Genomic DNA, 24970 nt, shown 5'->3' with positions numbered 1-24970 from the left:
CTGGCACATAGTACAGACTTGGAGCAATTTTAAATCTTGTGCTAAGTCCTGCTAATTGGGGAACATTTTAACATTGCCCTCAGGCAAAATTTTGATCATCAAAAGCATATCCTGAAGGATTCAAACTCGTACTCCAACAACACTGATCAGTAAGATGGACAGAACATGAGCATAACTTCAGAGTCTTGATACACTGTCATTAACTTATAGGATATTAAACGAGCTTCCCCTTTCAAATCTAATTTTTGTCTCGAGTGACAAACCAAAATTATTTCACGATGGACATAAACTTGATATGAATGTGGAATGAGTTTTGTATCCTATTTACTATCCATGTTCTAAAAAATGAAAATATTGATAAAATAAAGCAATATTTTGCGCTCCTATATAGAACCATGTAACACAGATTAATACATCATATTGGTGATTGGAATGTCTACCCCTTCACTGACAGTTACAGTGATAGAGATACAAGGGTGCCGCTCATCTTTTGATGTTGTGTGTTACTGTGCAGTCCTGACAATTACACGCAGAATGTATTCAATCTCTTGATTATTTTCATAACTCTTCCAACCAACTGTCCGTCAATTTTGACGAAATCAATAACTTTTACAGGCGACGCCATATTTGGTTACACTCATGAGGGACCTACTAGACACACATTTGTTTACTTATTTTTATAAATTGTTTTATTTTGGTTTTTGTTACAGAAACTTGAGTTATTATAGAACTGAAAATAATGCTAGTAACCACTCTAAATGAAATAAATTTTATCTAATTCCATAGAAGTGTTTTCATTTTACATGCTCTCAGGTGTGAAAACTTTTGAATGAAAATCATGAATGGAATGAGTGATGAAAGTAGTACCAGTAATGTCAAAGTTCACGTATTAGCCAATCAAATCACTCAAGGGTGCTATGACACATGTGTCATAACACATGGTTATGAAACACCTTTACGAAGTACCACGTGGGTATTAATAGTGTTTATGGCACAGTGATTCTAACTTGAGAAATAAAATTCCTTTAAATACAGAAATGAAAGTATCACTGGGGTAAAGAATGCCAGTGAATATGCGTGTGCCAACCATGCTAATCTGTTCTATAGAGAGGCATTGCCTTTTAGAAATAATGTGAAACCCAAAGATCTTGACGTTTTGTGTATGTTTGGTGATATAACCCACAATGACTATTCCCCAATAAGCAGGACTTACCTTCCGTCAAAAGTAGTAGTATGAGGGTCACCAGTGGACCTACACAGACCACTCTTCTTGTTCCTGTCCTTGATAGTCACCTGGAAGAAGGGAACACAGTCAGCTACACAAATCATGTACAGAAATCAAGTAACTGAATGATGAATACCACATTTCACGTTTGTTGACAACGCTCACCAGAAAACCATCAAGACTCATCTGTGAGCTTATGGCACAGGCACTAACTATACAAGCCTCATTTCCTGAAAATGTAAATACCAGATCCCCGGCAATACGTCCACCAGGGTACTGGTGAAACCTTAGAATACTAAAAGTTGGTTTCAAAGATCATCAGCCATCTGTCAACAAATATGACTAGAAATCCTCTACATTTTCCAGCAAGAAACAAGACCATACCTTCATGTGAGATATTACTAGTTCTGTCCAGTGATAACAACTGGCACAGAAGAAAACTATAAAGAGCAGTTGATAACAAGGATGCCTTGGAATCGAAACCCAAAGTACATTAACAGTGCTTATTAGTGTCAGTACTTATTCAGCTCCTCCACGTGTCCATTGCTATTGTGAATCAGTACAAATTAACCATAGGTTTCCCTTGATTCCACCTTTGTCATTTTATTACCCTTGCTGTTCATAGCTGTGCATATAATCTCTCTGCATCCTTGCTTTTATGCACCTAATGAAGTAGTAAGCACAAACTCTGAAATACTGCATTGAATAGTGACAAGGTGATATATTTGTACAGTACTTAAAACTGACTATACCTTAACTTCCCCAACTTCAAAGATGCTGTAAACCAAGCCACTAATCTCCACAGTAGCCGTGACCTTCACCTCCCGCTTTTGGTCCTTGTCTTTCAGCCCATCAACAGATCCACGGATCGGAATCTTCATGACCTGACTCCACACAGACATACCGATCTCATGCTGGCATGGTCTTCTTTCTGTGGATGACATGTCCATCCCAAATACTGCTTGGTAGATTACTTGATCACTGCCAGGACATTTCTGTTCCTTCTTTTCCTTCTCCATCACTACCTGCACAAACAGCTTGCAGGCATCGTCTCTATCAGGCTGGGAGCAGAACAGTCGTGGTGGGATGGTTGATCTTACCTCGATGTACTCATACATGGCTCCCTCCCATACAGTCAGTTCTTTTGTCAGTAGCTGTGGAACGAGTTGTCAGCAGGTCATATACAAAACAAATTAATTTTGAACTGACATAACAGATGACCAGGTTTGAATATCAATATCTAAATGTGATAAATGATAGCATCAATTAGTAGCTAAATAAGCTATGAATAAAATCACATGAAAACTGGACCTGTTTTTAGAGATAACTGTAGCTCGGTGTCTTCAATTACATTAAGGTGTCCATTACAAGGATTTTTCAGCCAGCTACAACATATACTGTCAGATGCCTTTTATTGCAAATGGCCACACAGTTTTAAAAAACAGAAATAAATAGATAGTGTTGCTTTGCGATTAACAGTCTTTTAGAATCTGTTATGACCATGTTCTACGATACACCAAAATCCTTATACAAAATACATTGTGGAATGTCCCTCCCCAATCCCAACATACCAGCATTGACCTCAAGTCACAGTAAGTTACTTCAAGACCTTCATCTTCATTGAATCCTTAATTCTAGATAGTCTCAAAAGTGTGTATGTTGATGTACAACAATGACTAGCAATGGATTTTACTACATTATATAATTATTGACTTCCAGAGAGGTTGATCCAATGATTTATTGACCTTGGACATGTGATATTCACTGGGGTCAAGCCAAGTTGAATATCACACGTCCAAGGTCAATAATCCAGGGATCAACCAAACTGAAGTCAATAACTGTTATATTACATGACAAACGTACTGACACAGTCATGAATCTTTGTGGTGTCATGTCATCTGCCATTTTGATACAGATGGAACACAACTCTAAGCCAACACAGCCACAGGGACAAAGCAATGCCTGTCGCTGCTTTATCTAGCATGACACACTGAGCTCAGAGTTCCCAGCTGGAATAACCCAAATCTATTTTTCGCCACAGGTGGTGATTGGATTGTTATATCAACCTTTCGCGACATAGTGAGGTTGATATCGCTTAGCATCAAAGCTGTCATGTGACCAAGTGGGCCAATCAGAAAGGAAGAAATCTACCCATCATATAATAAGATCCTTAAATACCCCAAAAGGTACCCTGAAGAATGATTTCCAAAGACAATCTTTCTGCAGCAAATACAAGAAAAATGCTCGTGAAGTTCTGGCAACACCTTAGTACAATTTCACATGATTTCCGACTGATGGAAGAGTCTGTGTACTATGTCAACTACTTGCCACTCACCTTGACTTGTGCAGTGAGGTGTGCACTGTCTCTTGCAGGTCCACAGTTGGTAGACTCACAGGCATACACTGAGCAGGACAGCTGTCAATGTAATGAAATTCATTGTTTAGACTTCCTCTTTACGGAAAGTAGTGATACAGACACAGGTGATTCCTCCACATTTTCCCTCCTCCGAGGGAAATATCATGCAAGACATTCATGCATGTGACATGAGGCTCATGTCATTACTTCATTTACAGATATCTAACAACATATAAGCAGAAATCTGAAAAGATAAAAAAACTAATCAGCATTTTTCAAAATAAAAGGAGTCAGTGAATAAATCTATTATTGCATTGTGTCTATCATAACATTTTTATCCTTTCATGTTTCAGGGAAAACTTCAGAACTTCAGGACTTGTAAATTCACAAGTGAACACTAACATTAATGACTCATTATTCTCAGTTTTTATTGTTTTCCAAATCTTCAGCTCCCACGTCATAACTAAATTGTGTAATTACATTTAACTGGATTAAGCAATGTTAAAAAACTGTGTAACACATGATATATTTGGGATTACACTTTCTCACTTTCATTTGAGGACTAGAATCTGTACAATTATGTCATAAACATTCCCTTTGGATTATGGTTGCCAGTTTCCTGTGGGTGACACAGACATACAGAATGAAAGAGATTAATTTTTTTCTTCTAAATCATAGCTAAGTCATGGCTGACCTTGATCCGCATTCTCTGTTAGCATCATGCTTTGTGGTAGCCCCTTCTACAATTGATGCCCATTGTTTGTTATGTTCCGATTTATCAACAGAGGGCATCAGATAGAGCTTGTTATCATGCCAAGAAAAGGAAATTATCAGATTCGTTAATTCAGATTCTTCAAAAAGCAAGAAATCAGTCTCAGAACCATTTACTTCATCAGTTAAATCGGAGCCAAAAACTAAATTGATTTGTCAGCCATTACAGGGTTATTGTTTTCCTTCAAGTCGGAAATCCAACTGTCCATGTGGCAATGCCGGCTACATGCTCTTTATTCAGATATGTTACTGCCTCCTACAGATGCTACATAACAGGATATTCCTCCTAAATTGGTATCATCAGGATGTTTGTCTCTGGAATGTGCGCTGAAGTTATTATTGCCATATTCCTAAGCTGTAAGGCTGCCCTGGACAATTGCAGTGAGGTGTTGGCCAAGTCTGAATCACCACAGTCTTAACTCAGGATCCCTGAGAGACCAGTCTGAGCCATTCATATTTGAGATCTGCCAGCTACTGGGTGACTCAGTTGGGGCAGGGAAGGGTCATAACTGTGGAGTTGGGTTTAGTACAGCAAGGGAAGAGATGCCCAAGATGTCTTTGCCGCTTTCTTCACTGCTTAACTGACCATTGCTGTTTTATTACTTAGGCCTCTCTGACGCCATGAAGTTGGATAATCATGAACATTTTTTTTCCAAACCAGTTCAACTTCACTTGAATAAGGATTTTGGATTTTGCCTGACCTCATTTTTGTTCCATTTCTTGCCCCTTCACTATATAAACGAAAATTAATTTTTTTAACTTTGGTAGATAATTTACCCTCTAAGGGATTGACATAAGCAAGTCAAGGAGTTGTCGATCTCTTCTCATTGCTTCATATGGGAAGAGTTAATTCTTCCAAATGGTGGTGCGCCATTTCCGTGGAATGACCTGCCTATTGCTATCAACTGCATCCATGGTTGATTGCATTTAAGACACATCTTTATTAACTGACATTACTTTATAGTGCTTGACCACTTACGTTCTGGTTGGATTTTACAATAATTTTTAGGAGTAGCAACTTTATTATTACTGAATGAGGTTCACCAGATTTTCAGACTTCAGCATAATTCAATCTGCTGCATTGAAGGCTGGTGGCAGTTCAGTTTGTCAGGTTGGGGTAGTATCTGGATAACAGAAAGCATGTGCAATTCTTCTCAACTTGAGAAGCCCTCCATCAGGACACACACGCGATATACCATTTGATTGGGAACACGTAAACAGACCGATATATTCAGTTCACTACTTTCAGGCAGGTCACTTGTTTTCATTTGTCTCTATTTACCAAGCAGGGTAAATGGGTACTCGGTGGGATGTTTCAAGTCACTTGGGAACATCTTCAGGGGTCACTCTTTCGACTTCCATGGATACACGGACGATCAGCAGTTATATGTGGCGGCAAGACTATCAAATACAAGCACAAGAATCTGTGGCATACAAGACTGCACTACCGATGTTCATGATTGCATACATGCAACTTGACAAGGACAAAACAGAATTCATCATGTTTGGTACACAACAACAGCTCGCCAAGATTCCAGTCACCATCTACCTAACTGTGGACAAGATTCATGCTGCTCCAGCTACAACTGTCAAAAACCATTGTCATGGATAGAACCATGTTGGGTAAACATCAGGCACTGAACACAGCAAAAGCAGCAAACTTTCATATTGCCAACATCAGCAAACTCCAAAAGTACCTCAACAATGAAACTTGCAAGATTTTAATTCCGTCTGAAGTAACTAGCAGACTTGATTACTGTAACGCTCTAGTGTTTGGATCTGGCGTAATCTCTCACTTACAAAGAAATCAGAACAAGGCAGTTCTTATCATCACCTGCTCCAGAAAGGATTGTCACATTACGCCAATTCTTAGAGATCTACATTGTTGCCCATCGGACATCCGGTCAGTTTCAAGTTACTCGTCTTGACATACAGTGCTCTTAATGTTGAATCATCACCTAGTTATTTAAAGGATCTGCTATCGGTCTACCACCCAACAAGAACCCTACGTTCTGCCCAGAAGGAGAAACTGGCTGTTTCGTCAACATCGACAAAGGCTGGAGATCGTGCCTTCTCAGTTGGTACTCCTACTCTGTGGACAGCCCTCTTGACATCAGAAATACTGACTCTCTTCCTACTTTTAATAGAAAACTGAAAACATTTCTTTTCTCTTCAACTGATGAGCTGAAGCAAAGTGACTTCTATCGTGTTAAGCACCATTGAGCAGCTGCATATAGCTGGAAATAGGGGCTATATAAAATTATTATTATTATTACTATTCAACTTTCTAGGGCCCTTTGGCAGCATTATTAATAAAAGGTCATTAGTCAACTTATTGAACATGTGCATTGTACATAGGAAGGGGTGAGTTATATGATTTACATATATTTCTTTTAAACGAGTGCCTACTTTCTTACGGATCTTGAAAAAAGTATTTTGTTGTCAGCTTATTTTTTCAGCACTCCCTTGTTCTTTTTAAACACATTAATGGCATCTGAAATTTGGTCACCCTGCTTTCTGCAACATGGCATGCCCATACCTAAGCTAACGTAAAATAATTTACTTCATTGGTTGGTAAATAGTAATTATTGGTGACTGAATGAATCTGATTGGCCAAGAGCTAATACATTCAAAACGGGCAATGTAAACATCATGTTGTTACTTTTAATTTTGTCGAAAGATATAGAGGTAATCACGTTTTATCACAAGTTCAATTTATGTGTTACGAGAGTGTATTTTCCGTGATTTGAGTTGTTATTAATTATTATTGCTGTAGTTGAAATTGGGTCACAATATTTAAGGTTTCAGTGTTCATTATGATGAGTCACATTTCCTACAGAGAATTATTTAAGCGGCACGCCTCTAAGGCAGTATTTTACAGTTTACAGTTATCTCCCTTTGAAAACAAATAAACATTATTTGAGGGCATTCCACATGAGTGGCGATGGTTGTATGTGCTCAAACTTTCGGGAAATGAATATATATATAAAGGCTAGTCGCCATGTTGTGAGAGACATATTCACATTCACTTTACTGGAGAATATAGATCATCTGCATATGTCAACACCTGGTCAGTGCTGCCAGACCACTCACTGTGTTACTTTCTGCAGAACTTTCTCTCTCGCACTAAGACTTTGGTGAGTTTGCTATACTATATTTTGTGACCCATTGTCTTAGATTTGTATTGTATTTGAAATCGGTATTGTGAAACTGACTTGTGACTTTGGATAACTTGCTCTCTTGCTTAGATCTAATAATACAATGTTTGAATGTTTTAGACTTGTCTTTGTTCTGTTTTGTTGGTTCACAGTGAATTTCTTACACCTTTTGTCACAGCAAATTCTTAACCATAACATATGGCAGATTAAAAAAGTGATATTTTTCAATGAAGGTAGGTTTAGTTTAGGAATGTGGTTTTGCCCTTTGGAGATGTGTCATGAAAAGTTTAGGCAATGTGAAATTATTCCATGTGTTCACAAGTCTGTGTTCACTTCATAACGCGACAAGTTAAGTCAATTCCAATATTGTTTTGCCAAAACTTGTGGAAAGAATTCTGCCTGTACCCCCATCTTTTTACATAGAATATTTCCACCTTCCCTGATGTAATATTCCAACACTGAAGTAAGTCCATTAATTGTTTCTTATACCTGTTCTGGTTTATTGAATGAATATTTAAGGTGAGGTGAGATGAGGTGAGGTAGGCATGTCTGTTATTTAGCTTTTGACTGGGGTGGGGGTACGGGCTGAACTCTTACCAAACTTGCATACATGGCTAGGGATAGCAACAGTCAATTCCATGTCACCTTTGATAAGATGGGTCTGACCTCGCCGGTACTTCAATATTTGTGATTTGTATCTGGTTTCATGATAAACCAAACTTTGACTACCAAAAGTTCTGGCCAAGTTTCAGCTGCACAACTGTGTAGTTAATCTAGTGGCTCTGGACAACAAGGTCATGGTTTCTCGACTCCTCCAGCATCCCAATCTATTAGACCCTCCACAGAATCACTCTTCAATGCAAAATGGAAACGATTTGTCGCGTGGAGAAGAGACCGAGGACTCTTGGATTCCCAGGTATCTATCCACATGATTGTGGATTTCCACCTATTCTGGAGAGATGTCAGGAAACTAAGGCATAATACTAGAGAACGACAGATCTGCCATTGCTTCAGTTTATGATGTTTAGGGATTGTCACTCAGATCTAATTCTTCACAAATTCATCAGATCCTTCCAGATGAAAGATGTCAAGTCAAGTGTAGGAGTGTGTTCAAGAGTTAAAGTGATAGTCTAGAAGTGGATCACAAGTTGGGAAATCCTAGATCAGCAGAACTGCAGGACCTTGAATATTGGACACGGGTGAGGAAAGATTCTTGCGAAGATTTTCAAGATTAGTGAGTGAGTGAGTGAGTTTAGATTTACGCCACACTCAGCAGTATTCCAGCTATATGGCGGCAGCCTGTAAATAATCGAGTCGGGAGCAGACAATCCAGTGATCAACAACATGAGCATCGATCTGCGCAATTGGGAACCGATGATGTGTCAACCAAGTCAGCGAGTCTGACCACCCCATCCCATTAGTTGCGTCTTATGACAAGCACAGTTGCCTCTTCTTCTTCAAGATTAATCAGTGAGATAATAAAAAGTATATCCATTAACATCAGAGACAGTGAAAGGTGATGGTTTTGTCATGGAGCATATAACTTGCAGACAGCCATTACTTTGGGAAGTCGATTAGAGGTTACAGGAATAAGGTAGAACTATCCAGGAATGGCGCAATATAAACCGACATGTGACATCATGATCCAATGTGACGTCATATAATCTGGAACTGACATCTTTGTATCGGGAGTGACATCACAGAACCAGAAGTGATGTCCTAGAACTGGTAGTGATGTCACAAAAAGGGGAAGTGACATCATAGAACCGGAAGTGACGTCATAGAGCTGGAAGATGTCACAAACAATTAATTTAGACTGCAGGAGGTTTTGGAATTAATTAGGACTTTGTCATTATTTAGAAATTAATTCCATTAATGATCTAAATACTTCAGAATCTTTCTGCATGATAACTTTTTGTTCAGGACATATATAACAAGACAATATGGTAGAGGGAATATTGAAGAGGAATTTACCTAACTCACAGTTAGCCCAAAAAGGGGAATTGTGGATTCCCAAAGTACAGTGGTATTCCTATGCTTCCTTATTCACCTGGGCCCTCCATCCCTATGTGGGATTCTGGCAACCATAATCCAGAGGGAACGTTTACGACATAATCAAGAACAACTACGGATATAGTAAGTAATTATTGGTAAACTTGGATTATGGGATCGAGAACCCTCCATTACTTCCCTGCGAAGTGCATGAGGAAAAGAGTTTAAAAAAAGAAAGAACAAATTATGAGGGGGTTTAGCGATCATGATTGTGAAGTGCAGTCGACATGAACAAAGTACTGTGACTATGTCCCTGTCCAACCAGCTGTGAATGGGTACCTCATAAGGAAGGGAAAATCACAATTAGTTGGTGCACCTAGAAGGCTGCATGTGTTGTATGATCTCCAGGGAGTTCAGATTGAAAATATGACGTGCCGTTGAGATGGAACATCCAATGATCAGGGGGAAAAACAAAGCGCCTTGAGCAGTTGAACTGGCAAACTGGATATTGGCGTTACACAAATGTCTATTATATATGTACATATAATGTTCGTAATTGTTCCTTTTACTGAGAAAGCGAAATCCCAAATAGAACATATGTTACATCTAACCATTTTCTAAGTGGCACTGAGTATTTGTCAAAAAGGTGCTTAACAAACTAAGTTCTTACCTTATCATTAAAGTGGACCATACCAGTATCCTCTTCCCTCAGGTTATTGACATAGTAACCATTTGTCAGATTGAGTTGTTGATCATCAACAATCTTTTGGCCATTCTTATGCCACATGACATAGTAGGTGAGTCCCTGTCGAGGGAGTGGGGATACTGTACACATCAACTCCACTTGAGATCCAGTCACTGACAAGGACAGCTGTGGGGCTGTGGAGAACTTGGGCAGTTCTGTCAATGAAAGACAAGTCCTGGTTGTATGATATTCTACACAAATATTTGTACAGCGCCAGTTTCCACTGATGCTCATGGTACATATGACAACAGTGAGTTACATGTTGCAGTTGCAGTTGTAACCTATTACTCAAATGATATAGCCAAATTTTTTTGTCCTTCTAAAAAGCAAACAGCAATAGTAGACATGCCAGCCTGGAGTAGGCCGGTTTACATTCAACATTTGCAAGGCCTGGCAAGAGAACTGTTTGTTTCTCTATGGGTGTTAACATATTTTTTAATCACCAGCAACTGCATCAGGCGAGACATGTCCAGTATGGAATTTGCCCACATGAACTACCTTGTACTTCTCATTTTCTATATACTTCACTTTTCCAAAATGTGATGTTTCCTTTTTGTTCAGTATGATGTATAAGGAAAGTTCATACATTCACATAAAATCAGTAATAATTTGTAATGATTGTATCAGTCATGTTTGAAAGCACTGTGTGAGTTGTAATTATAAATAATGAAATAAACATTTCTGTACTTTGAATGTTTGAAAGTAAGAGTAGGTTTAAATCTGTATCAGTCATCAATATACTTTATTGCCACTTCAGGTGTTTGTGAAACTATAAGCTCACCAATGTCTATACTGAATGTATTGACAAGTTCCCTTTCAGCAAAGACAACATTCCAGTCTGAGATTATGCATGCAGCATACTCTCGCTTGCTGTAGCGCCGCCCAATGTAGAACCTCCTGGTGTGTTTCCCCTTGTGTTTGGTCTTCTCGGGCTTCAGATCAGAATCTACCAAGTCACTGTTCAAATACATGCTCAGTCCAGACTGAACACTCCAGGTGAATTCAACCTTCACAAAGGTGTCAAACACAAGATCCCCCTTCTTATACCTGGCCTTGCATGTCCACTCATACTGGCTGGTCACCAACCTCAGATACAGCTTATTGCCTTGCCACCACATGCTGACGCCCGATGTGTCTTTGCTGTCTCCTCCACTGGAGAATATGTACATCTTGTTTCGGAACTCCACAATACGCAGGTTGAATGAGATCGTAAGTCCAAAGCGGCATTTGTCAAGGTTGCCCAGACAGTCACTTTCGGGGAGCTGTCCATATTCCAGGGCTTGGTCTCGACCATTAAACTCAATAGCATTACCACCAACAGGGCCAGTGGAAAACCTTGGCATTCCAAACAACGTAAAGTTGAAAGACTGTGTCACAAGGACAGAGCCGACAACACGGAGAAACAAATATCTAAAAATGGTGATTTCACTTCCTGTAAAAGAAGAGAATTTCATCAGATGACATGATGCTGGAGTTAGTCAATGGTCAAGTAATAACAAGACAAATGGGTGGACATCTCTATCACAGTCACCAATGAATTTTTTATGGACACTACTTTTGGTTCTCTTAGGTTGAAGATGGTGCATATTCCTCAACAAACACAATCATGGCACTCAGTCAGTAATTAGTTGAACAGTTGTCAATTGTTGTGATTAACAAAAGCAACAAAAAGTAGAGATAACTTGTAGAGTTGTATTACATGATGTTTACTCTGTCTTTGGTCTATCATACAATACAAGGATATATATATACTTTGAAGACCACTCCAGGTATTTGTAGACACCGTGGGGAAACAGGCTTGGCTTCTGTTTGAGGGGTTACTAGATCCATCCAAGTAGCACTGGCCCTCAATTTTGCATACATCTGTCTGCAAATGCCAAATACAGTATGCCAGAACATAACTCATAGTGTACTCAACGACGCTGAAACATACATTCATGTCAAGTTGCAAAAAGTACTACATTAAAATACTTTCCTATATTAACACACGTCACAGAGCATTTTATCAAGAGACGTATAAACTTCCAGTAATGACCAAATTAAACAATGAAAGTATTTTTTTCTTGTGAAGACTGTGTAATTATATCATCATGTTATGCCATACCCTTTCAACACACTTGTTGCCTTCACATGATTCACAGTTGGAGTCAAAGGTGATGTGCAACATCTCATTGCTCATGTCCCGACCATTGTTGCTGATGCTGATGGCAAAGCGGTCAGTGGAGTTCAGGACACACAGCACAGACTCAGAACTGATATACAAAGCTTTTACAGTGGTGCTGGTGGCTTCTGCAGATTTCTTGAAAAGCCCATTCAGAATAACCTAGTACAGAGATAACACAGTAATAATGCTGAGGAGAATGACAATACTTGTCTTGTTGTGAAGGATACTGGCAATAACACATCAAACGAAACATAGCTACATACTGACATGATACAATGTAACACACAACTTACCTTACTAACAACAGAAGAAATATTCTAGAGAAGTAGCAACAAAGATCAGCTGTACTCACCAGGCGAGTCATGTGGCAGGTGAGGTTAGATGACTCAACAAAGTTTTCTCCATATAAGAGCACTTTTCTGCAGCTGGATTCACGGATGTTACAGAATGTTCCTGTGATGATTTCAAAGAGGGATGGTGGGATTTGGGCATTGACTGAACAGTCCTCACCAATGAAGCCTCCTTGACAGTTGCAAATACCTGGACACATGGAACAAAGTAAAGTAATAAGCACTTAACATACAAGTATAGTTCCCCATTTTATGATGTTTGTCATGCATTTTAGTCAGCTTATGATTACCCAGAACAAAAACAGAACGATAATAGGCAGAAAGAAGACACATCAAGTGACACGGAAGTGCACAAGTCAAATCAAGGTCAAAATCTAAAATATTGCCCTAAATGGGAACAGATATATGGAGTCCCAAACTAAACTCTGACAATTTTAATGGCCATTTATAATGGCCATAATTTATGACATGGCTTCTGTGATCATCACATTATATATAAAATTCAAATTTAGTAGTCTGAGCATGATATTTCTGTTGAAAGGATCTAGTATATTTTGTATGTTTGTATAGTGGCTGAACGTCACTGATGAAACATACCATCTTTACAATCACCATTACCGCTGCAGTCATCAGGACATATTGCAGCAAAGACAGCTGGGAGAACTGGCACTCCTGATGCAGAGAACCAGAGGGAGACGTTGAACTCCAAGGAGAAGATGCACTGTGACTCAATGTTGTCTCTCATTGTCAGTGCCCATGACAAGTCACTTGTTAGCTATGATACAGGACAAAAAGTAACTCATCGTTATGCAGTAAAACTGGTACATATTTCCATTTCACATTATCTATCAGGTTTTGTGATCATAAAGAAGTTGGTGAGGTTCTACTGGCTCAAAATAACAGTTTTCATATTTTACAAGATCTGTGAAGATTACACATTTTCACTATACACTGGAAACATGATTCGGTAGTTGTAGAAACTGTTCGAGGTTTTGTTGCAATGTAAAATATCTACAATTTACCCTTGGAATCAGGTAGTACTTCAAAATGCTGATGTGTATAATATACTACAAAAGACAACTAGTTGTTATTTATGTGACACAAATATTGCACTAAGCAATATTCTTTTCTCAATGCAAATTCATTTTGAATTCTTCACAGACACACCTGCCGGTATATTGTGACATCAGCATCTGCCATCCGTTCCACAATTAGCTTAGAATAAGGAACTAAATGAAATTTACACTGAGAGGACACACATCTTACAGACATTACCATATGAAACACTCACCTGTATGTCAGCAATACAGTTGTCAAGAGACAGGTCAGCGGTAACCTCCGCCATCCCCAGACACGTCCTGGCTGCAAACGATACTTGTATCTGTTGCTCACAGTACTGCTTCACATCATCAAAGCCAAGGCCAGTCCGGGTCGGCCACACTGCAGGCTACAATGACACTTGGTCATATAGGCTCCTCTCTGCATTGTAGTCATTTCACTACACAACTAGTTACATTCACACTTAATCTCAAAGACCATGTTGGTCTCAGTATAGGACTGAGATAACTGAGTGATAACAGGGTTAATACATATTATCAACCATTAAATGTATGGCCATTTGTGGACTCTCCAAGGGGAAGTCTTGCTTTGTGATGGAGATTAATTAACACCCACTGTCATTGCAAGGTAGAATTATTATGCAGTATTTTCCAGTAAAATCTTAACTTGACAGGTGCTCCTTACCACATGAGGACAAATAACTGGCTGTTGGGGCCTTTTTATGGCTACGTTGAATGAAGGACCTTTTCAAGGATTCACATTTTAGGGTTTTACAAACCCAAGCAAAACCTGGATAACCTACTGGGGAAATGTAGTCCATGTCATATTCAAAGACTTCTCTGTCATCTGGATTGACACATTTTGACGGTTCCTCTGCCTCAGAAAACAGTTCTGCTGTCACATCAGTATCTGTGTGAGAATCACAGTATTAATAACAGTTTTTGTCCTGACACCCCAAAATGCAGTACATGACCATAATAGTAGAAGTACAAAGACCTACATCGTTTCCTCCTGCCATTGGCTGTGATCCTGGGTGGAGAACAGTCTAAGACAAACTGGGAGGGTGAGCAGGTGACATTCACTCCTTCACGGCAATCACAATACATGGACCCAGATGCTTCCTCATCCTCCGGGCAGAAACCATCGAAGATAGAATCCTCTGCATTTACCCTGAAATATTAGTATGACAATGGGTCATTTGATGAATTATTGTAACATGAATTGCAATACTGTGCCAGGAATGATACATCTGCATTCTTGCAGATCTTAAAGGAAACTGAGTAGCACATCTTAGACATCCAACTGTAGCAGCCTCATAAACTAACCTCCAGGTCTTTGAGAAAGTATCTGGATGTTTGGAGCGTCCTTTGAATATAGTTCCATCTGGCATGCGGAGGTCATTGTTCTTGTTGTCATCGTAAGTACCACACAAACCTGCAGTGAAAACCCTGAGTCTGGCTTAACAAGCAAATTAAATGCACACAATAACAAAACCATGAATTTACAGTCAGTCATATCCATGTCAGTTCACTTTGGAAAGAAACTAAAACCCTCTGAGTGTGGAGTAATTTCCAACCGTTATATTACCTTAAAGTCAGAAGTATCATGTAAGTGGTACCTCAGAAGAAGTTGGCCTCCTGACTTGTTGACAATCCTAACCATCAACTAAAAGAGTTGCTACAGTTTCATTCACAGTAAACCTATGTGGATATACTATACTAACAGCACATCCATGTATACGGATGGCCCTACTCCTTTAGTGAGTATAGAGTAATGCCCATTGAGAGCATGTTTGCTCTACATGCTCAACAAGACAAGGTTGTCAGTTAAGTGGCATATGTGCCAGATGTTCAATGATAATACATATGACCAAAACCACTGGTGTCATTCAACAATACTTCTAGTACTCTGCAGGATTCAGTTAGTTTTTATCTTACCTTCAGTGTGTTCAAAGTCAGCTGGTGAAGATCGAATCATTATGTTAAAAAACTTTGACCTTCTTCTGCCCTTGATAATATCCACTACTGTACCAGTTGGTAAAGTGATCTGTCACAAATAAATTCATCGGAATGGGTTAACTCATTAAGGCCGAGAGCCGCGTATATGCGGCAAATTAATTAGCTTCTCACAGAGAGAGCCGCATATTGGGGGTTATGAAAAGCACCTCTCATTCAGCGAGAGCCGCGTGTTGGGGGTTTTACATTTTAAATTCGTACTGTACCTATAATTTCAATCAATTTAGCAGTAATGATCCAAGATTAGCTTTTCTTACGAGAGAGGTTACTTTTTGTGTTAATCAGAAGAACTATCAATGTGTTTTGATAACAATTGCTTGCAATGTCGGGGGCTTATACAGGCAAATGAACACATGTCTGCGAGAAAAGGGATAATGAGATGTTGTTACAGGAGGTAAGTGTTTGTTACGCGTCATTGGGAGTGAATACTAAGATACTATGTTTGCACATTGATTGAATTAATGTTGACAAGGTTACAAAACCTTCTTCTAAATTAAATCATTCATTCATTCGTTGTAACAGATCATATAATGAATCATAGACATAAATAACAATACTGTATTACACCCATGTTCATGTAGATTGAAATAAACCAAGTTACTAATTTAGACCTAATTAACTTGCGACTATTGATTTTTAAAGTTGACAATAATACATAATCGAATATGAAGTGATAACTCTTGCATCTACTCATAATATACATATATAATACACATAAACCATACAAAGGTAACTGGTTTATTTTGTTCAAGCTGTTTCATGCTGATTTGAAATGTGATTTTTCAATGCAATTTACATAAGCATTGTGTAAGAAACGTTTGTATTTGATCTCTGTAATTATCCAGTGTAATGATCACGTGTATCAGATCCATTGTCAATAAAAGGAGGATAATATATCAGTTACAGAATTGATGCGTATAATCATTCAATCAGACAACACTAAATGAGATATATGAACACCTTTTTCAACCTCAAAATAACAGCATGTCCGGGTAAAGTTTTGTCCCGTGACAACTTATGCGCTGTTATATCATAGGACAACCTGTTTTGTGGAGTCACGCCCATTGTCAATCTTCTGAACCTCGTTTGCTTTCAAAACAAATATAAGAACACCCATCTTCTTCTTAGTCCTACATGTACATTTCAGGCATCCTTACGATTATGTATGTTCAGGATACACAAACTTTTTCATGATAGCTAGAGTTGAAATAGCCAAAATCTAGCACATCGATTGGTCAACGATCTAACCAATAGTCGATCTGTATCCAAGCTGTCTAGTGACCGAACATGCTCTTCAGAAATTCAGCCCACGCCTCATCACCTGTCATTTCCTATGTGACAGGTATCTCATGATACGATTGGTCATAGATAACAAATCAGGCACTATATTGAACAGTTGAGATACAAAACGTCCTATTCAGGAACTTTGATGATGCTCATCTCATGACCCTTTGTCTTATGTATGTGCAAGGAATAGCATTATACAATATGTGTACATGTATGTTCGTGCGATTTTTTGCGTTAAATCTAGATGAACCAAAGCGACAAACTGTGAATCTGTTCCATGTACATCACACACTAGCTTATTAGTACTTACTTTAAAATATTCAGTATACACTAGCAACGTATCAGCGAAAACACCTCTTTCATAGAAGATTATTAGTAAATTCTTCTTTACTGCCATTGACATAGATGTTTTGAACAATTTAACCTCACACAATGATAGCAGAGGGACAATTTGTTTAAGTATGTCTTACATACAAAGAATACAAAATTGTTAAGAAAATGCACATGCACACACCACCAAAAGTCCACAAGAGAAAGTGTAATAAAATTACGTGAAACATTACATATATGACATGTATTCACTCCTGTTTTCTTTCAACATATACCTTTACAACGCAATTAAACAATAAAACAATCAGGACTTGACAAGACAGTTTCCTGTAATCTCAGAAGAGATATCAGGCGAGAATAGCCCTAATTAGCCTCGCCACAGCCAGCCAGGCAATCAGCACGGGGCTTCAAGTGTTGAGCAGTGAAGTGGCTCTCGGGCTTAATGAGTTTAATATCACATGGGATGCAATCACTATTGATATAAATATGATTTTATAATGTTATACATACTCTGTATTTCTTGTCACCATTGTGACGAGTTATTCGAACACCTGGTGTCATAATGCCATTCTTGAAGACTTGGAGCCTCAGTGGCCTATTCTTGGCAGCACCACACTGATTGACTGCAATGACGTCATCGCCAATCCTGATGGCAGCTCCACAGTTACAAGAAGCCACACCGCCATTACACTTGTCAAATCGTCCATGAACCTGCAACGTGATAAGCACATGCCATAACATCTGTAACATGCACCACTGGTAAGTCATAGAGGTAATTCATACCTTGCAATATGTTACACAGTATACACTTCCAGAACAATGGGACTAGTGGTTCTCTAGTCAGGGTATTAACCATGTGCCGACTTGCTCAGTTTGACTGTTTCTGAAAAATCCATTGTTTTTATCATGATGCCATTTACTGTACCTGAGACAGGTTTGATAAACATCAATCTAGTGAGTGAGTGGGTGAGTTTAGTTTTACACCACACTCAGCAACATTCCAGCTATATGGTGGCAGTTTGTAAATAACTGATTCTGGACCAGACAATCCACTGATCAACAACATGAGCATTGATCTGCATCAGCATAAAAAAATGGTTAGCATTATTTTTGAGATTTTCCTATCCAGTTTGTTATTGCAGACATGTATAACACGATGCAGCTTGGTAGTTTAAAGTGATGACTAATATATCCTGATCATAGACGTCCTGGAGTCTTCAGGAAATATTCAGTTATGACTTTTCAGTTAGTGAGGTGACTTTTCTAAGAAATAAAAACATTTTTTCAGGCATTGACAACTCCAAAGATATTTTCCATCATCAAGTGTTTCAAACACTAAAACAGAAGTTCCAAAATCATTTTTGTTTGATTATGAGAAAATGTTTTCAATTGCTTATTTGTTTGGTCACTGCAACCAATCTTCAATTACATCAGTTAATCCAAGCAGCACTAATCACATTGAAATCTGTCAAATCCGAAACCTGTGCAATGTGGTTTTCTCAAAAATCCGGACTCCTCTCTGAGTCCTTCCTAAATCGTTCTAACTTTATCATTAACGCTTTCTTTATATTTGAGACTCTCTCCATTATGGATTATGGACTAAAATAGCAGTCCCGACAACCAACTTGCTATGACCATAATGCTGGACTAACAATCTTTTCAATAAACATCTCCGTTACCTCTGTTCACAATGGGTGAACACATGTCATTCAAAGAAGTTAAACATCAGTCAGTGTCAGTTAACGCAGTGTCAGTCTGCATTTTTTATAAATTACAGGTTAGTTGCTTATTTCACATTCACTGCATAGTTATGGCAGAATGACTAGCGAAACGAAGGCGGACTGATTTGTCACTTGCTGACAAAGTGAAACTTATTGATGAGTCATCGAGTTCAAAACAGAAAGATGAGAAAATGAGCTAAACGTTTCATTTGACTCAGACATTCCAATCCATGTGATAAAGTGGGGAAAGGGAGCTGGTTTTATCTTTCATGGACGCAGAAACTGGACATACATCAGATGAGGAAAGGGAAGCTGAAGTGGAACATGCTACATCTGATCTGACTCACGTAAAGGTACTGAAAATGTTGAGAGAAATAAGATACTGTGCAGAAAGCAGAGGCTTTACTAAGATATCCTTCCTCATCTTCTAAATTTGGAAGACGTCACAGAAAACATTGTGTTGCGATGCAATCTACAGAGGCAGAAGCAGACCATGTTGACAGACTTTATCTGATGAAATTAAAAGTGGAATCATAAATAAGCATATGTGAAAAAATTTAAAAAAACTGTTCGAGTCATTGGTTGTTCTTAACAAGGGGAGGTAACTCTACAGAATGGTAACAGACAATTTTTGCAATCTGGACGTCTTTCAAATTCAAACGGAAATGATGGCCCCATTCATGTCAGTAATAGACAGATTCCACTGTTTAATCAATTGGTACCACACTGGGCCCTTGACACCTTGGACTTCTACACATCTAACTAGTGAGAAGCATGACAAGAGAATGCCAGTTTAGATTGTATTCAAGACAAAATGTTCTAAATGTATAACATACTGAATATTCATAGCAATGTTTTGAACTGGGTGAAGATAAAATTATTCAAATTGAAACCTTACACTGATTTGTATTTGTACTGTCATTTCATGTTGTGCTGCCATTATAATTCCATTGCAATGAATTGTAAACTCTTAATCTCATATAGTTGCTGTTTATATCCCATTTCACTCTAGACTGACTTTCAGTAACTTTCGCTTGGTTATTATCTTATAACAACATTCGATATTCTGATCAGTTTGACCAACTTCATACTTTGCTTCCTTTGTTTGGTATGTTTGTTTTCCATGTCACCCTCAGCAGTTTTCCAGCTACATGGTACTGGTCTGTAATTAGTTGAGTAACAGCCTGACAATCCAGTGATTAATGTCATGACCATCAATCATCACATCTCAGATAAAAAGCCTCAACCAAATGAGCAAACGTGACCACTCAGTTGTGTTAGGTATGTCTTTCAACAAGCAAGGATTGCCTAACACTAATTCTTACACTGATTCTGATAGGTGATCAGTAAGACATCTGGTCACATCTTGTCTATAGTCATATATCTTGTATACTGTACATCTCTTACTTTTTACACCCTGTAATGCAGAAATGGACATGACAGCTTGATGAATAAAAGATAAGAATGTAATATATATAAAACTTGGAAACCTGCTTTGGGAACATGGGCTGCTAATGTTTGTACGTTCCAGTTTTACAACTATCATTTTATTGAGATAAAAAGAAAGCATTTCCACAATGTCAAGGTACTCACCTCATATGGTAGGGTGGTGTGTTTATACAGGACAAAGTCCCCCAGCAGGAAGATGTCATATGACCTGGAGATACAAACAGTCATCCTGTCACCTACACAGTGTTTATGTTCATGGTTAACACAGGCTGTAGCTATTTTTAAAATGCTTGATGACAGCTTCAGATAATTTCAATTATGCATACAGTATGCTATATTTTCAAAAAATTCCATTTCTTCTTCTTCTAACCAACACATTAATTATGTTTTAAAATAAGAAAAAAGAAGTGGACAATCTGTGTTTTTAACTACTTTGATAAAGTTATTAGCACTTCCATTTCAGTGGTTTAACTTCCAATCTGAACAAAACACAAACACAATACAGTACAACTTTTGAAAGAGAAAGGCCCATTTAGTAATTGTGTTAAGAAAGACAGCTGTGAGCCATTATCTGATTGAAAGCAGATGGCTAAGTAGATGGCTGACAAGTGTTTCAATGTGTGACTGATCTCGACACATGACAAGCATGATGTGTTACAGTAGCATTATGAAAGTAAACATGTTTAACCATGAATAATAGTACAACCTCAACAGTCATCAGTAGTCACACTGAGTCTTCTATGAAAGGTCCTACAAATCATTCTCTCTTCATGCAACTCACATAAAACACCATCAAATCGATTGCTAAACACTAAGTGCTGCAAACACAGGTGATGTTACAAATATGATGTCTTACCAAACTGACTACATGTTTTCCAATGAAACTAGTCTGTATCTTAAGGCATTGCATGAGTAAATCACCTGCATACTAACCTGGCCATTTGACATAAATTAGTTACAGTTTGTAACATGTTTTGAGGTAACAAATTGTCACCAAGACATTGTACAGATGTGAAACAAAAGTTGAATCTACTGACAAAATCAGTTATGAACTTGCAAGGTTACACAGACTACCATTGCTCTAGAAAGTCCATATGGCCACACGATAAGTGTCTAATATAAAGAGAACTGAAACATTGACTTACTTCCTGTCAAATGTCTTTATGTGGGGGTCATTGACAGATTCACAGAGCTTCATCTCATCTTTGTCTTCAACATGCACCTACAGCACCACAGAACAGATGCTTGTTTGAAAACAACTAATACATGCACATGCTTTTTACACATACCATCGCTACTTCTTACAAAACAGGCTGAAAAATCAGTAGATACTAGTAAAGGTTCACATCATAAAATGAAAGATATTTTCACTGATCTGCCTATGAATGGAATGTAGCAATGAGAACATACCTTGATCTCTGAGAGCTGTTCTGTATAGGACAACTCTGCCCCACAGTTTACAGTTGCACTGACCAGCAGTTGACCGACCGCATCTCCATCTCGAACACTGTCCACTGTGGCACGGACAGGTAGGAGGAGGGGTTTGTTCCATGTACTGGCCTGGACTGTAGCTCCACATCTAGCAGACAAAACAGCAGTTAGTATGGGGAATGAGTGTGGAAATAAACCCTTCCTTGTAAGTAATCATAGTTGACCAATTTATGCATATGTGAATGGGGAACACATAATAATGTGACAATGTTATTATACCAGTACTATAGCTTAGCAATGCTGGTACAGTTGTATCACATACAGATATGTCTATCATCATAGGCATAGCACATTAATAATTTCATCCTTGTTAAATTATGTGTGGGTTTGCATTTTTTTAACATTTCACACTTAACCAAGGATGTTTCATCAGATTATTTAAAAGAATGGATGTTACTCAGCATAGAAATTTGCTTTGGGAATAAAATGTGTAGCAATCTAAAGTTCTTGGGATCTTTTGTATAAGCAGGTCTCATGATGTACTGTTAAAGCAGGTCTTACGATGTGCTGTTAAAGCAGGTCTCAGGATGTAATGTGTAAACTGTTCTCAGGATTTCATGTGTAAGCAGGTCTCAGGATGTGCTCCATAAACAGGTCTCAGGATGTACTGTGTAAGCTGTTCTAGGGACTTCATGTGTAAGCAGGTCTCAGGATGTGATGTGTAAACTGGTTTCAGGATGTGCTGGGTAAGCAAGTATCAGGATGTGCAGTGTAAGCAGGCCTCAGGATGTGTTGTTTTAGCAGGTCTCAGGATGTGCTGTGTAAACAGGTCACAGGGTCTGATGTGTAAGCTGGTCTCAGGATGTGATGTATAAGCTGGTCTCAGGATGTACTGTGTAAACAGGTCACAGGGTCTGATGTGTAAGCAGGTCTCAGGATGTGCTGTGTAAACAGATCACAGGGTCTGATGTGTAAGCAGGTCTGCCATGTGGTTTCATGATAATGATCTACATCAACAAACTGCTGTAACTTTCTGTAGTAATTCCATCACTCACTTGGAATCATCTCCACTGACACTCCCAATGACTGCCTGGACCAAGGTGTTACCATTAGGGCAGGTGGTCTGTGCACCAGTTAGACCATGGAAGAAAGCAGAGGTTGTCACTGTTGTCACGTTCCAACGCTTGTCAACAGGACACAGAAGGTGGGGTGGGACTGTCATGATGATAGTGATGAATGTCTCCGATGATCCCTCAGAAACCATCACTTTACTTTCCTTAACCTTAACATACAATAGAAGCCTATGTTAATACTTTATGGGTGCTATCTCTGTTGCATTTGTGCTAGAAATCCTGTATTTTTTCCCATTTGCAATGCCTAGCCCTATTAACATTAATAACAGAATATGCAAAACAAATCTTGTACCAGATCTACACTTGACACAGTCTGACTATGACAAAAACATATATGATGAAGACTGGGAAGTATGTGCATCCCTCTGTGATCCTGTGACCCACAATTTGCTGAAAACCAGCTTACTTTTTACCTGTAAAATTGAGTTGCAAATCTTGCAGTTGTTGACATAATACAATGTGTATGAGTTGTTGAGAGGGAAAGAGATTTGTTGTTATCTTCAGAATGACTTCACACACACTATCAGTGTTGGCTTAAGAGAGGGTTTTGGGAGTGTTTTGACTCATCAAATTCAGTTAGGACCCCCTCTATTTTACATCCGCCCATCTATTTAACATTGGAGGGGGTCCAGAAACATTATTTTCATCAATTTGGACTTACTCAAAATTTCACCCAAATCTAACACTGCACCATTATCTATTTCTAGACATGCAAAGTAAACTTAGTTTCAGTATTATTCCCTACATTCCCACACCTCTAACAAGCCATTGTAAAAGGTCACAATAGATAACCCTTGAGTAACCTATGACCATCCAATCAAATGCGAAATGTGTATCACCTGGATGCGATTGTACAGGAAATATCATTCAGAGTCGTTTGCCTTTCGAGGCAAAAGTTCAAAAGGTATATGCTAATGTCAACATTCACGATTTGGAAATCTGTATTCTGATTGGTCAATCTCAAGGTTACTTGATTCGATCTACTGCTAGAGTTTGTTATACTCAATATAGAATGTGTGTAATGAATAATACTGAGACTATGTTGACATAGAATGTTAGATGTACTGCTTCAACTTACATACACCATCACTACCTATTTCTATACGCAGTTACAACTTACAGATTCATTCAGTGCCCATTTAAATATGTTCATTTTCAACTGATGTATCTGTAGTCAGGCAGATTATGCAGAGTTACCTCCCTTCCTTTAAAGGGAATCTCTTGTCAATGAAGGTTGACAAGTTGTTCTTCTCTTATAGATAGATTACGGTTTATATCTCACATACAAACACACTCACACAACCAGTACATAATCTCACTCCCTCAAGGCAAGCAGTGAAAACCTACATGAAGTCCGAGTGAAATTATGTTGCTCCTCTGTCTTGGGCCTTCAGTATTATTACAATCAAATGAATAACACACGGATACCAGACACTCAATCTGAAACAAACAAATCATATTACATCATTTAATTACATTAAGTCCTAACCATCACTCGAGATATGTGAACAGCTTTAAGAAGAAATCCCAAAAACAGAACATCATATATATTTATCTTACCTCACACAAATATGTCGCTGTCTGACTGTTCCTCTATTCTCTATTATTTTCAATGTACCATGTGTATGAGTAAGGTGTATTGCAATACACCCTGCTGACGATAGCAACTCATTCAGTACTTCATGGTGGTTACTCTTTTATCTCCAATAACATTAAATACACAGAAATTATCGATGTTTTGCAAAATGGAAATCAATGGAAGGGAGATAACTCTAAATTTGCTT

General features: G+C 38.4%; 1 protein-coding gene across 1 annotated transcript in view; it reads right to left on the bottom strand.

Annotated features, from left to right (window-relative positions):
* LOC137266456 (uncharacterized) overlaps window positions 1–24970 on the bottom strand; it is a 303788-nt gene that overhangs the window by 127042 nt on the left and 151776 nt on the right. The window contains exons 96-115 of the mRNA XM_067801954.1: window positions 24534–24626; window positions 23109–23335; window positions 22033–22201; window positions 21768–21844; window positions 20767–20830; window positions 17963–18163; window positions 15758–15866; window positions 15146–15254; window positions 14821–14990; window positions 14623–14729; window positions 14053–14208; window positions 13359–13536; window positions 12764–12951; window positions 12352–12570; window positions 12000–12114; window positions 11029–11679; window positions 10173–10402; window positions 3561–3641; window positions 1978–2379; window positions 1214–1293 (exon numbers count right to left, since the gene is read on the bottom strand). Of these exons, the coding sequence (XP_067658055.1) occupies window positions 1214–1293; window positions 1978–2379; window positions 3561–3641; window positions 10173–10402; window positions 11029–11679; window positions 12000–12114; window positions 12352–12570; window positions 12764–12951; window positions 13359–13536; window positions 14053–14208; window positions 14623–14729; window positions 14821–14990; window positions 15146–15254; window positions 15758–15866; window positions 17963–18163; window positions 20767–20830; window positions 21768–21844; window positions 22033–22201; window positions 23109–23335; window positions 24534–24626 (3626 nt within the window). The remainder of the gene's footprint in view (window positions 1–1213; window positions 1294–1977; window positions 2380–3560; window positions 3642–10172; window positions 10403–11028; window positions 11680–11999; window positions 12115–12351; window positions 12571–12763; window positions 12952–13358; window positions 13537–14052; window positions 14209–14622; window positions 14730–14820; window positions 14991–15145; window positions 15255–15757; window positions 15867–17962; window positions 18164–20766; window positions 20831–21767; window positions 21845–22032; window positions 22202–23108; window positions 23336–24533; window positions 24627–24970) is intronic.

Source organism: Haliotis asinina, chromosome 15, assembly GCF_037392515.1.
Source record: "Haliotis asinina isolate JCU_RB_2024 chromosome 15, JCU_Hal_asi_v2, whole genome shotgun sequence".
NCBI lineage: Eukaryota > Metazoa > Mollusca > Gastropoda > Lepetellida > Haliotidae > Haliotis > Haliotis asinina.
The sequence above is the reverse complement of the archived record's forward strand: the minus strand, read 5'-3'. Positions and strand labels throughout refer to the sequence as shown.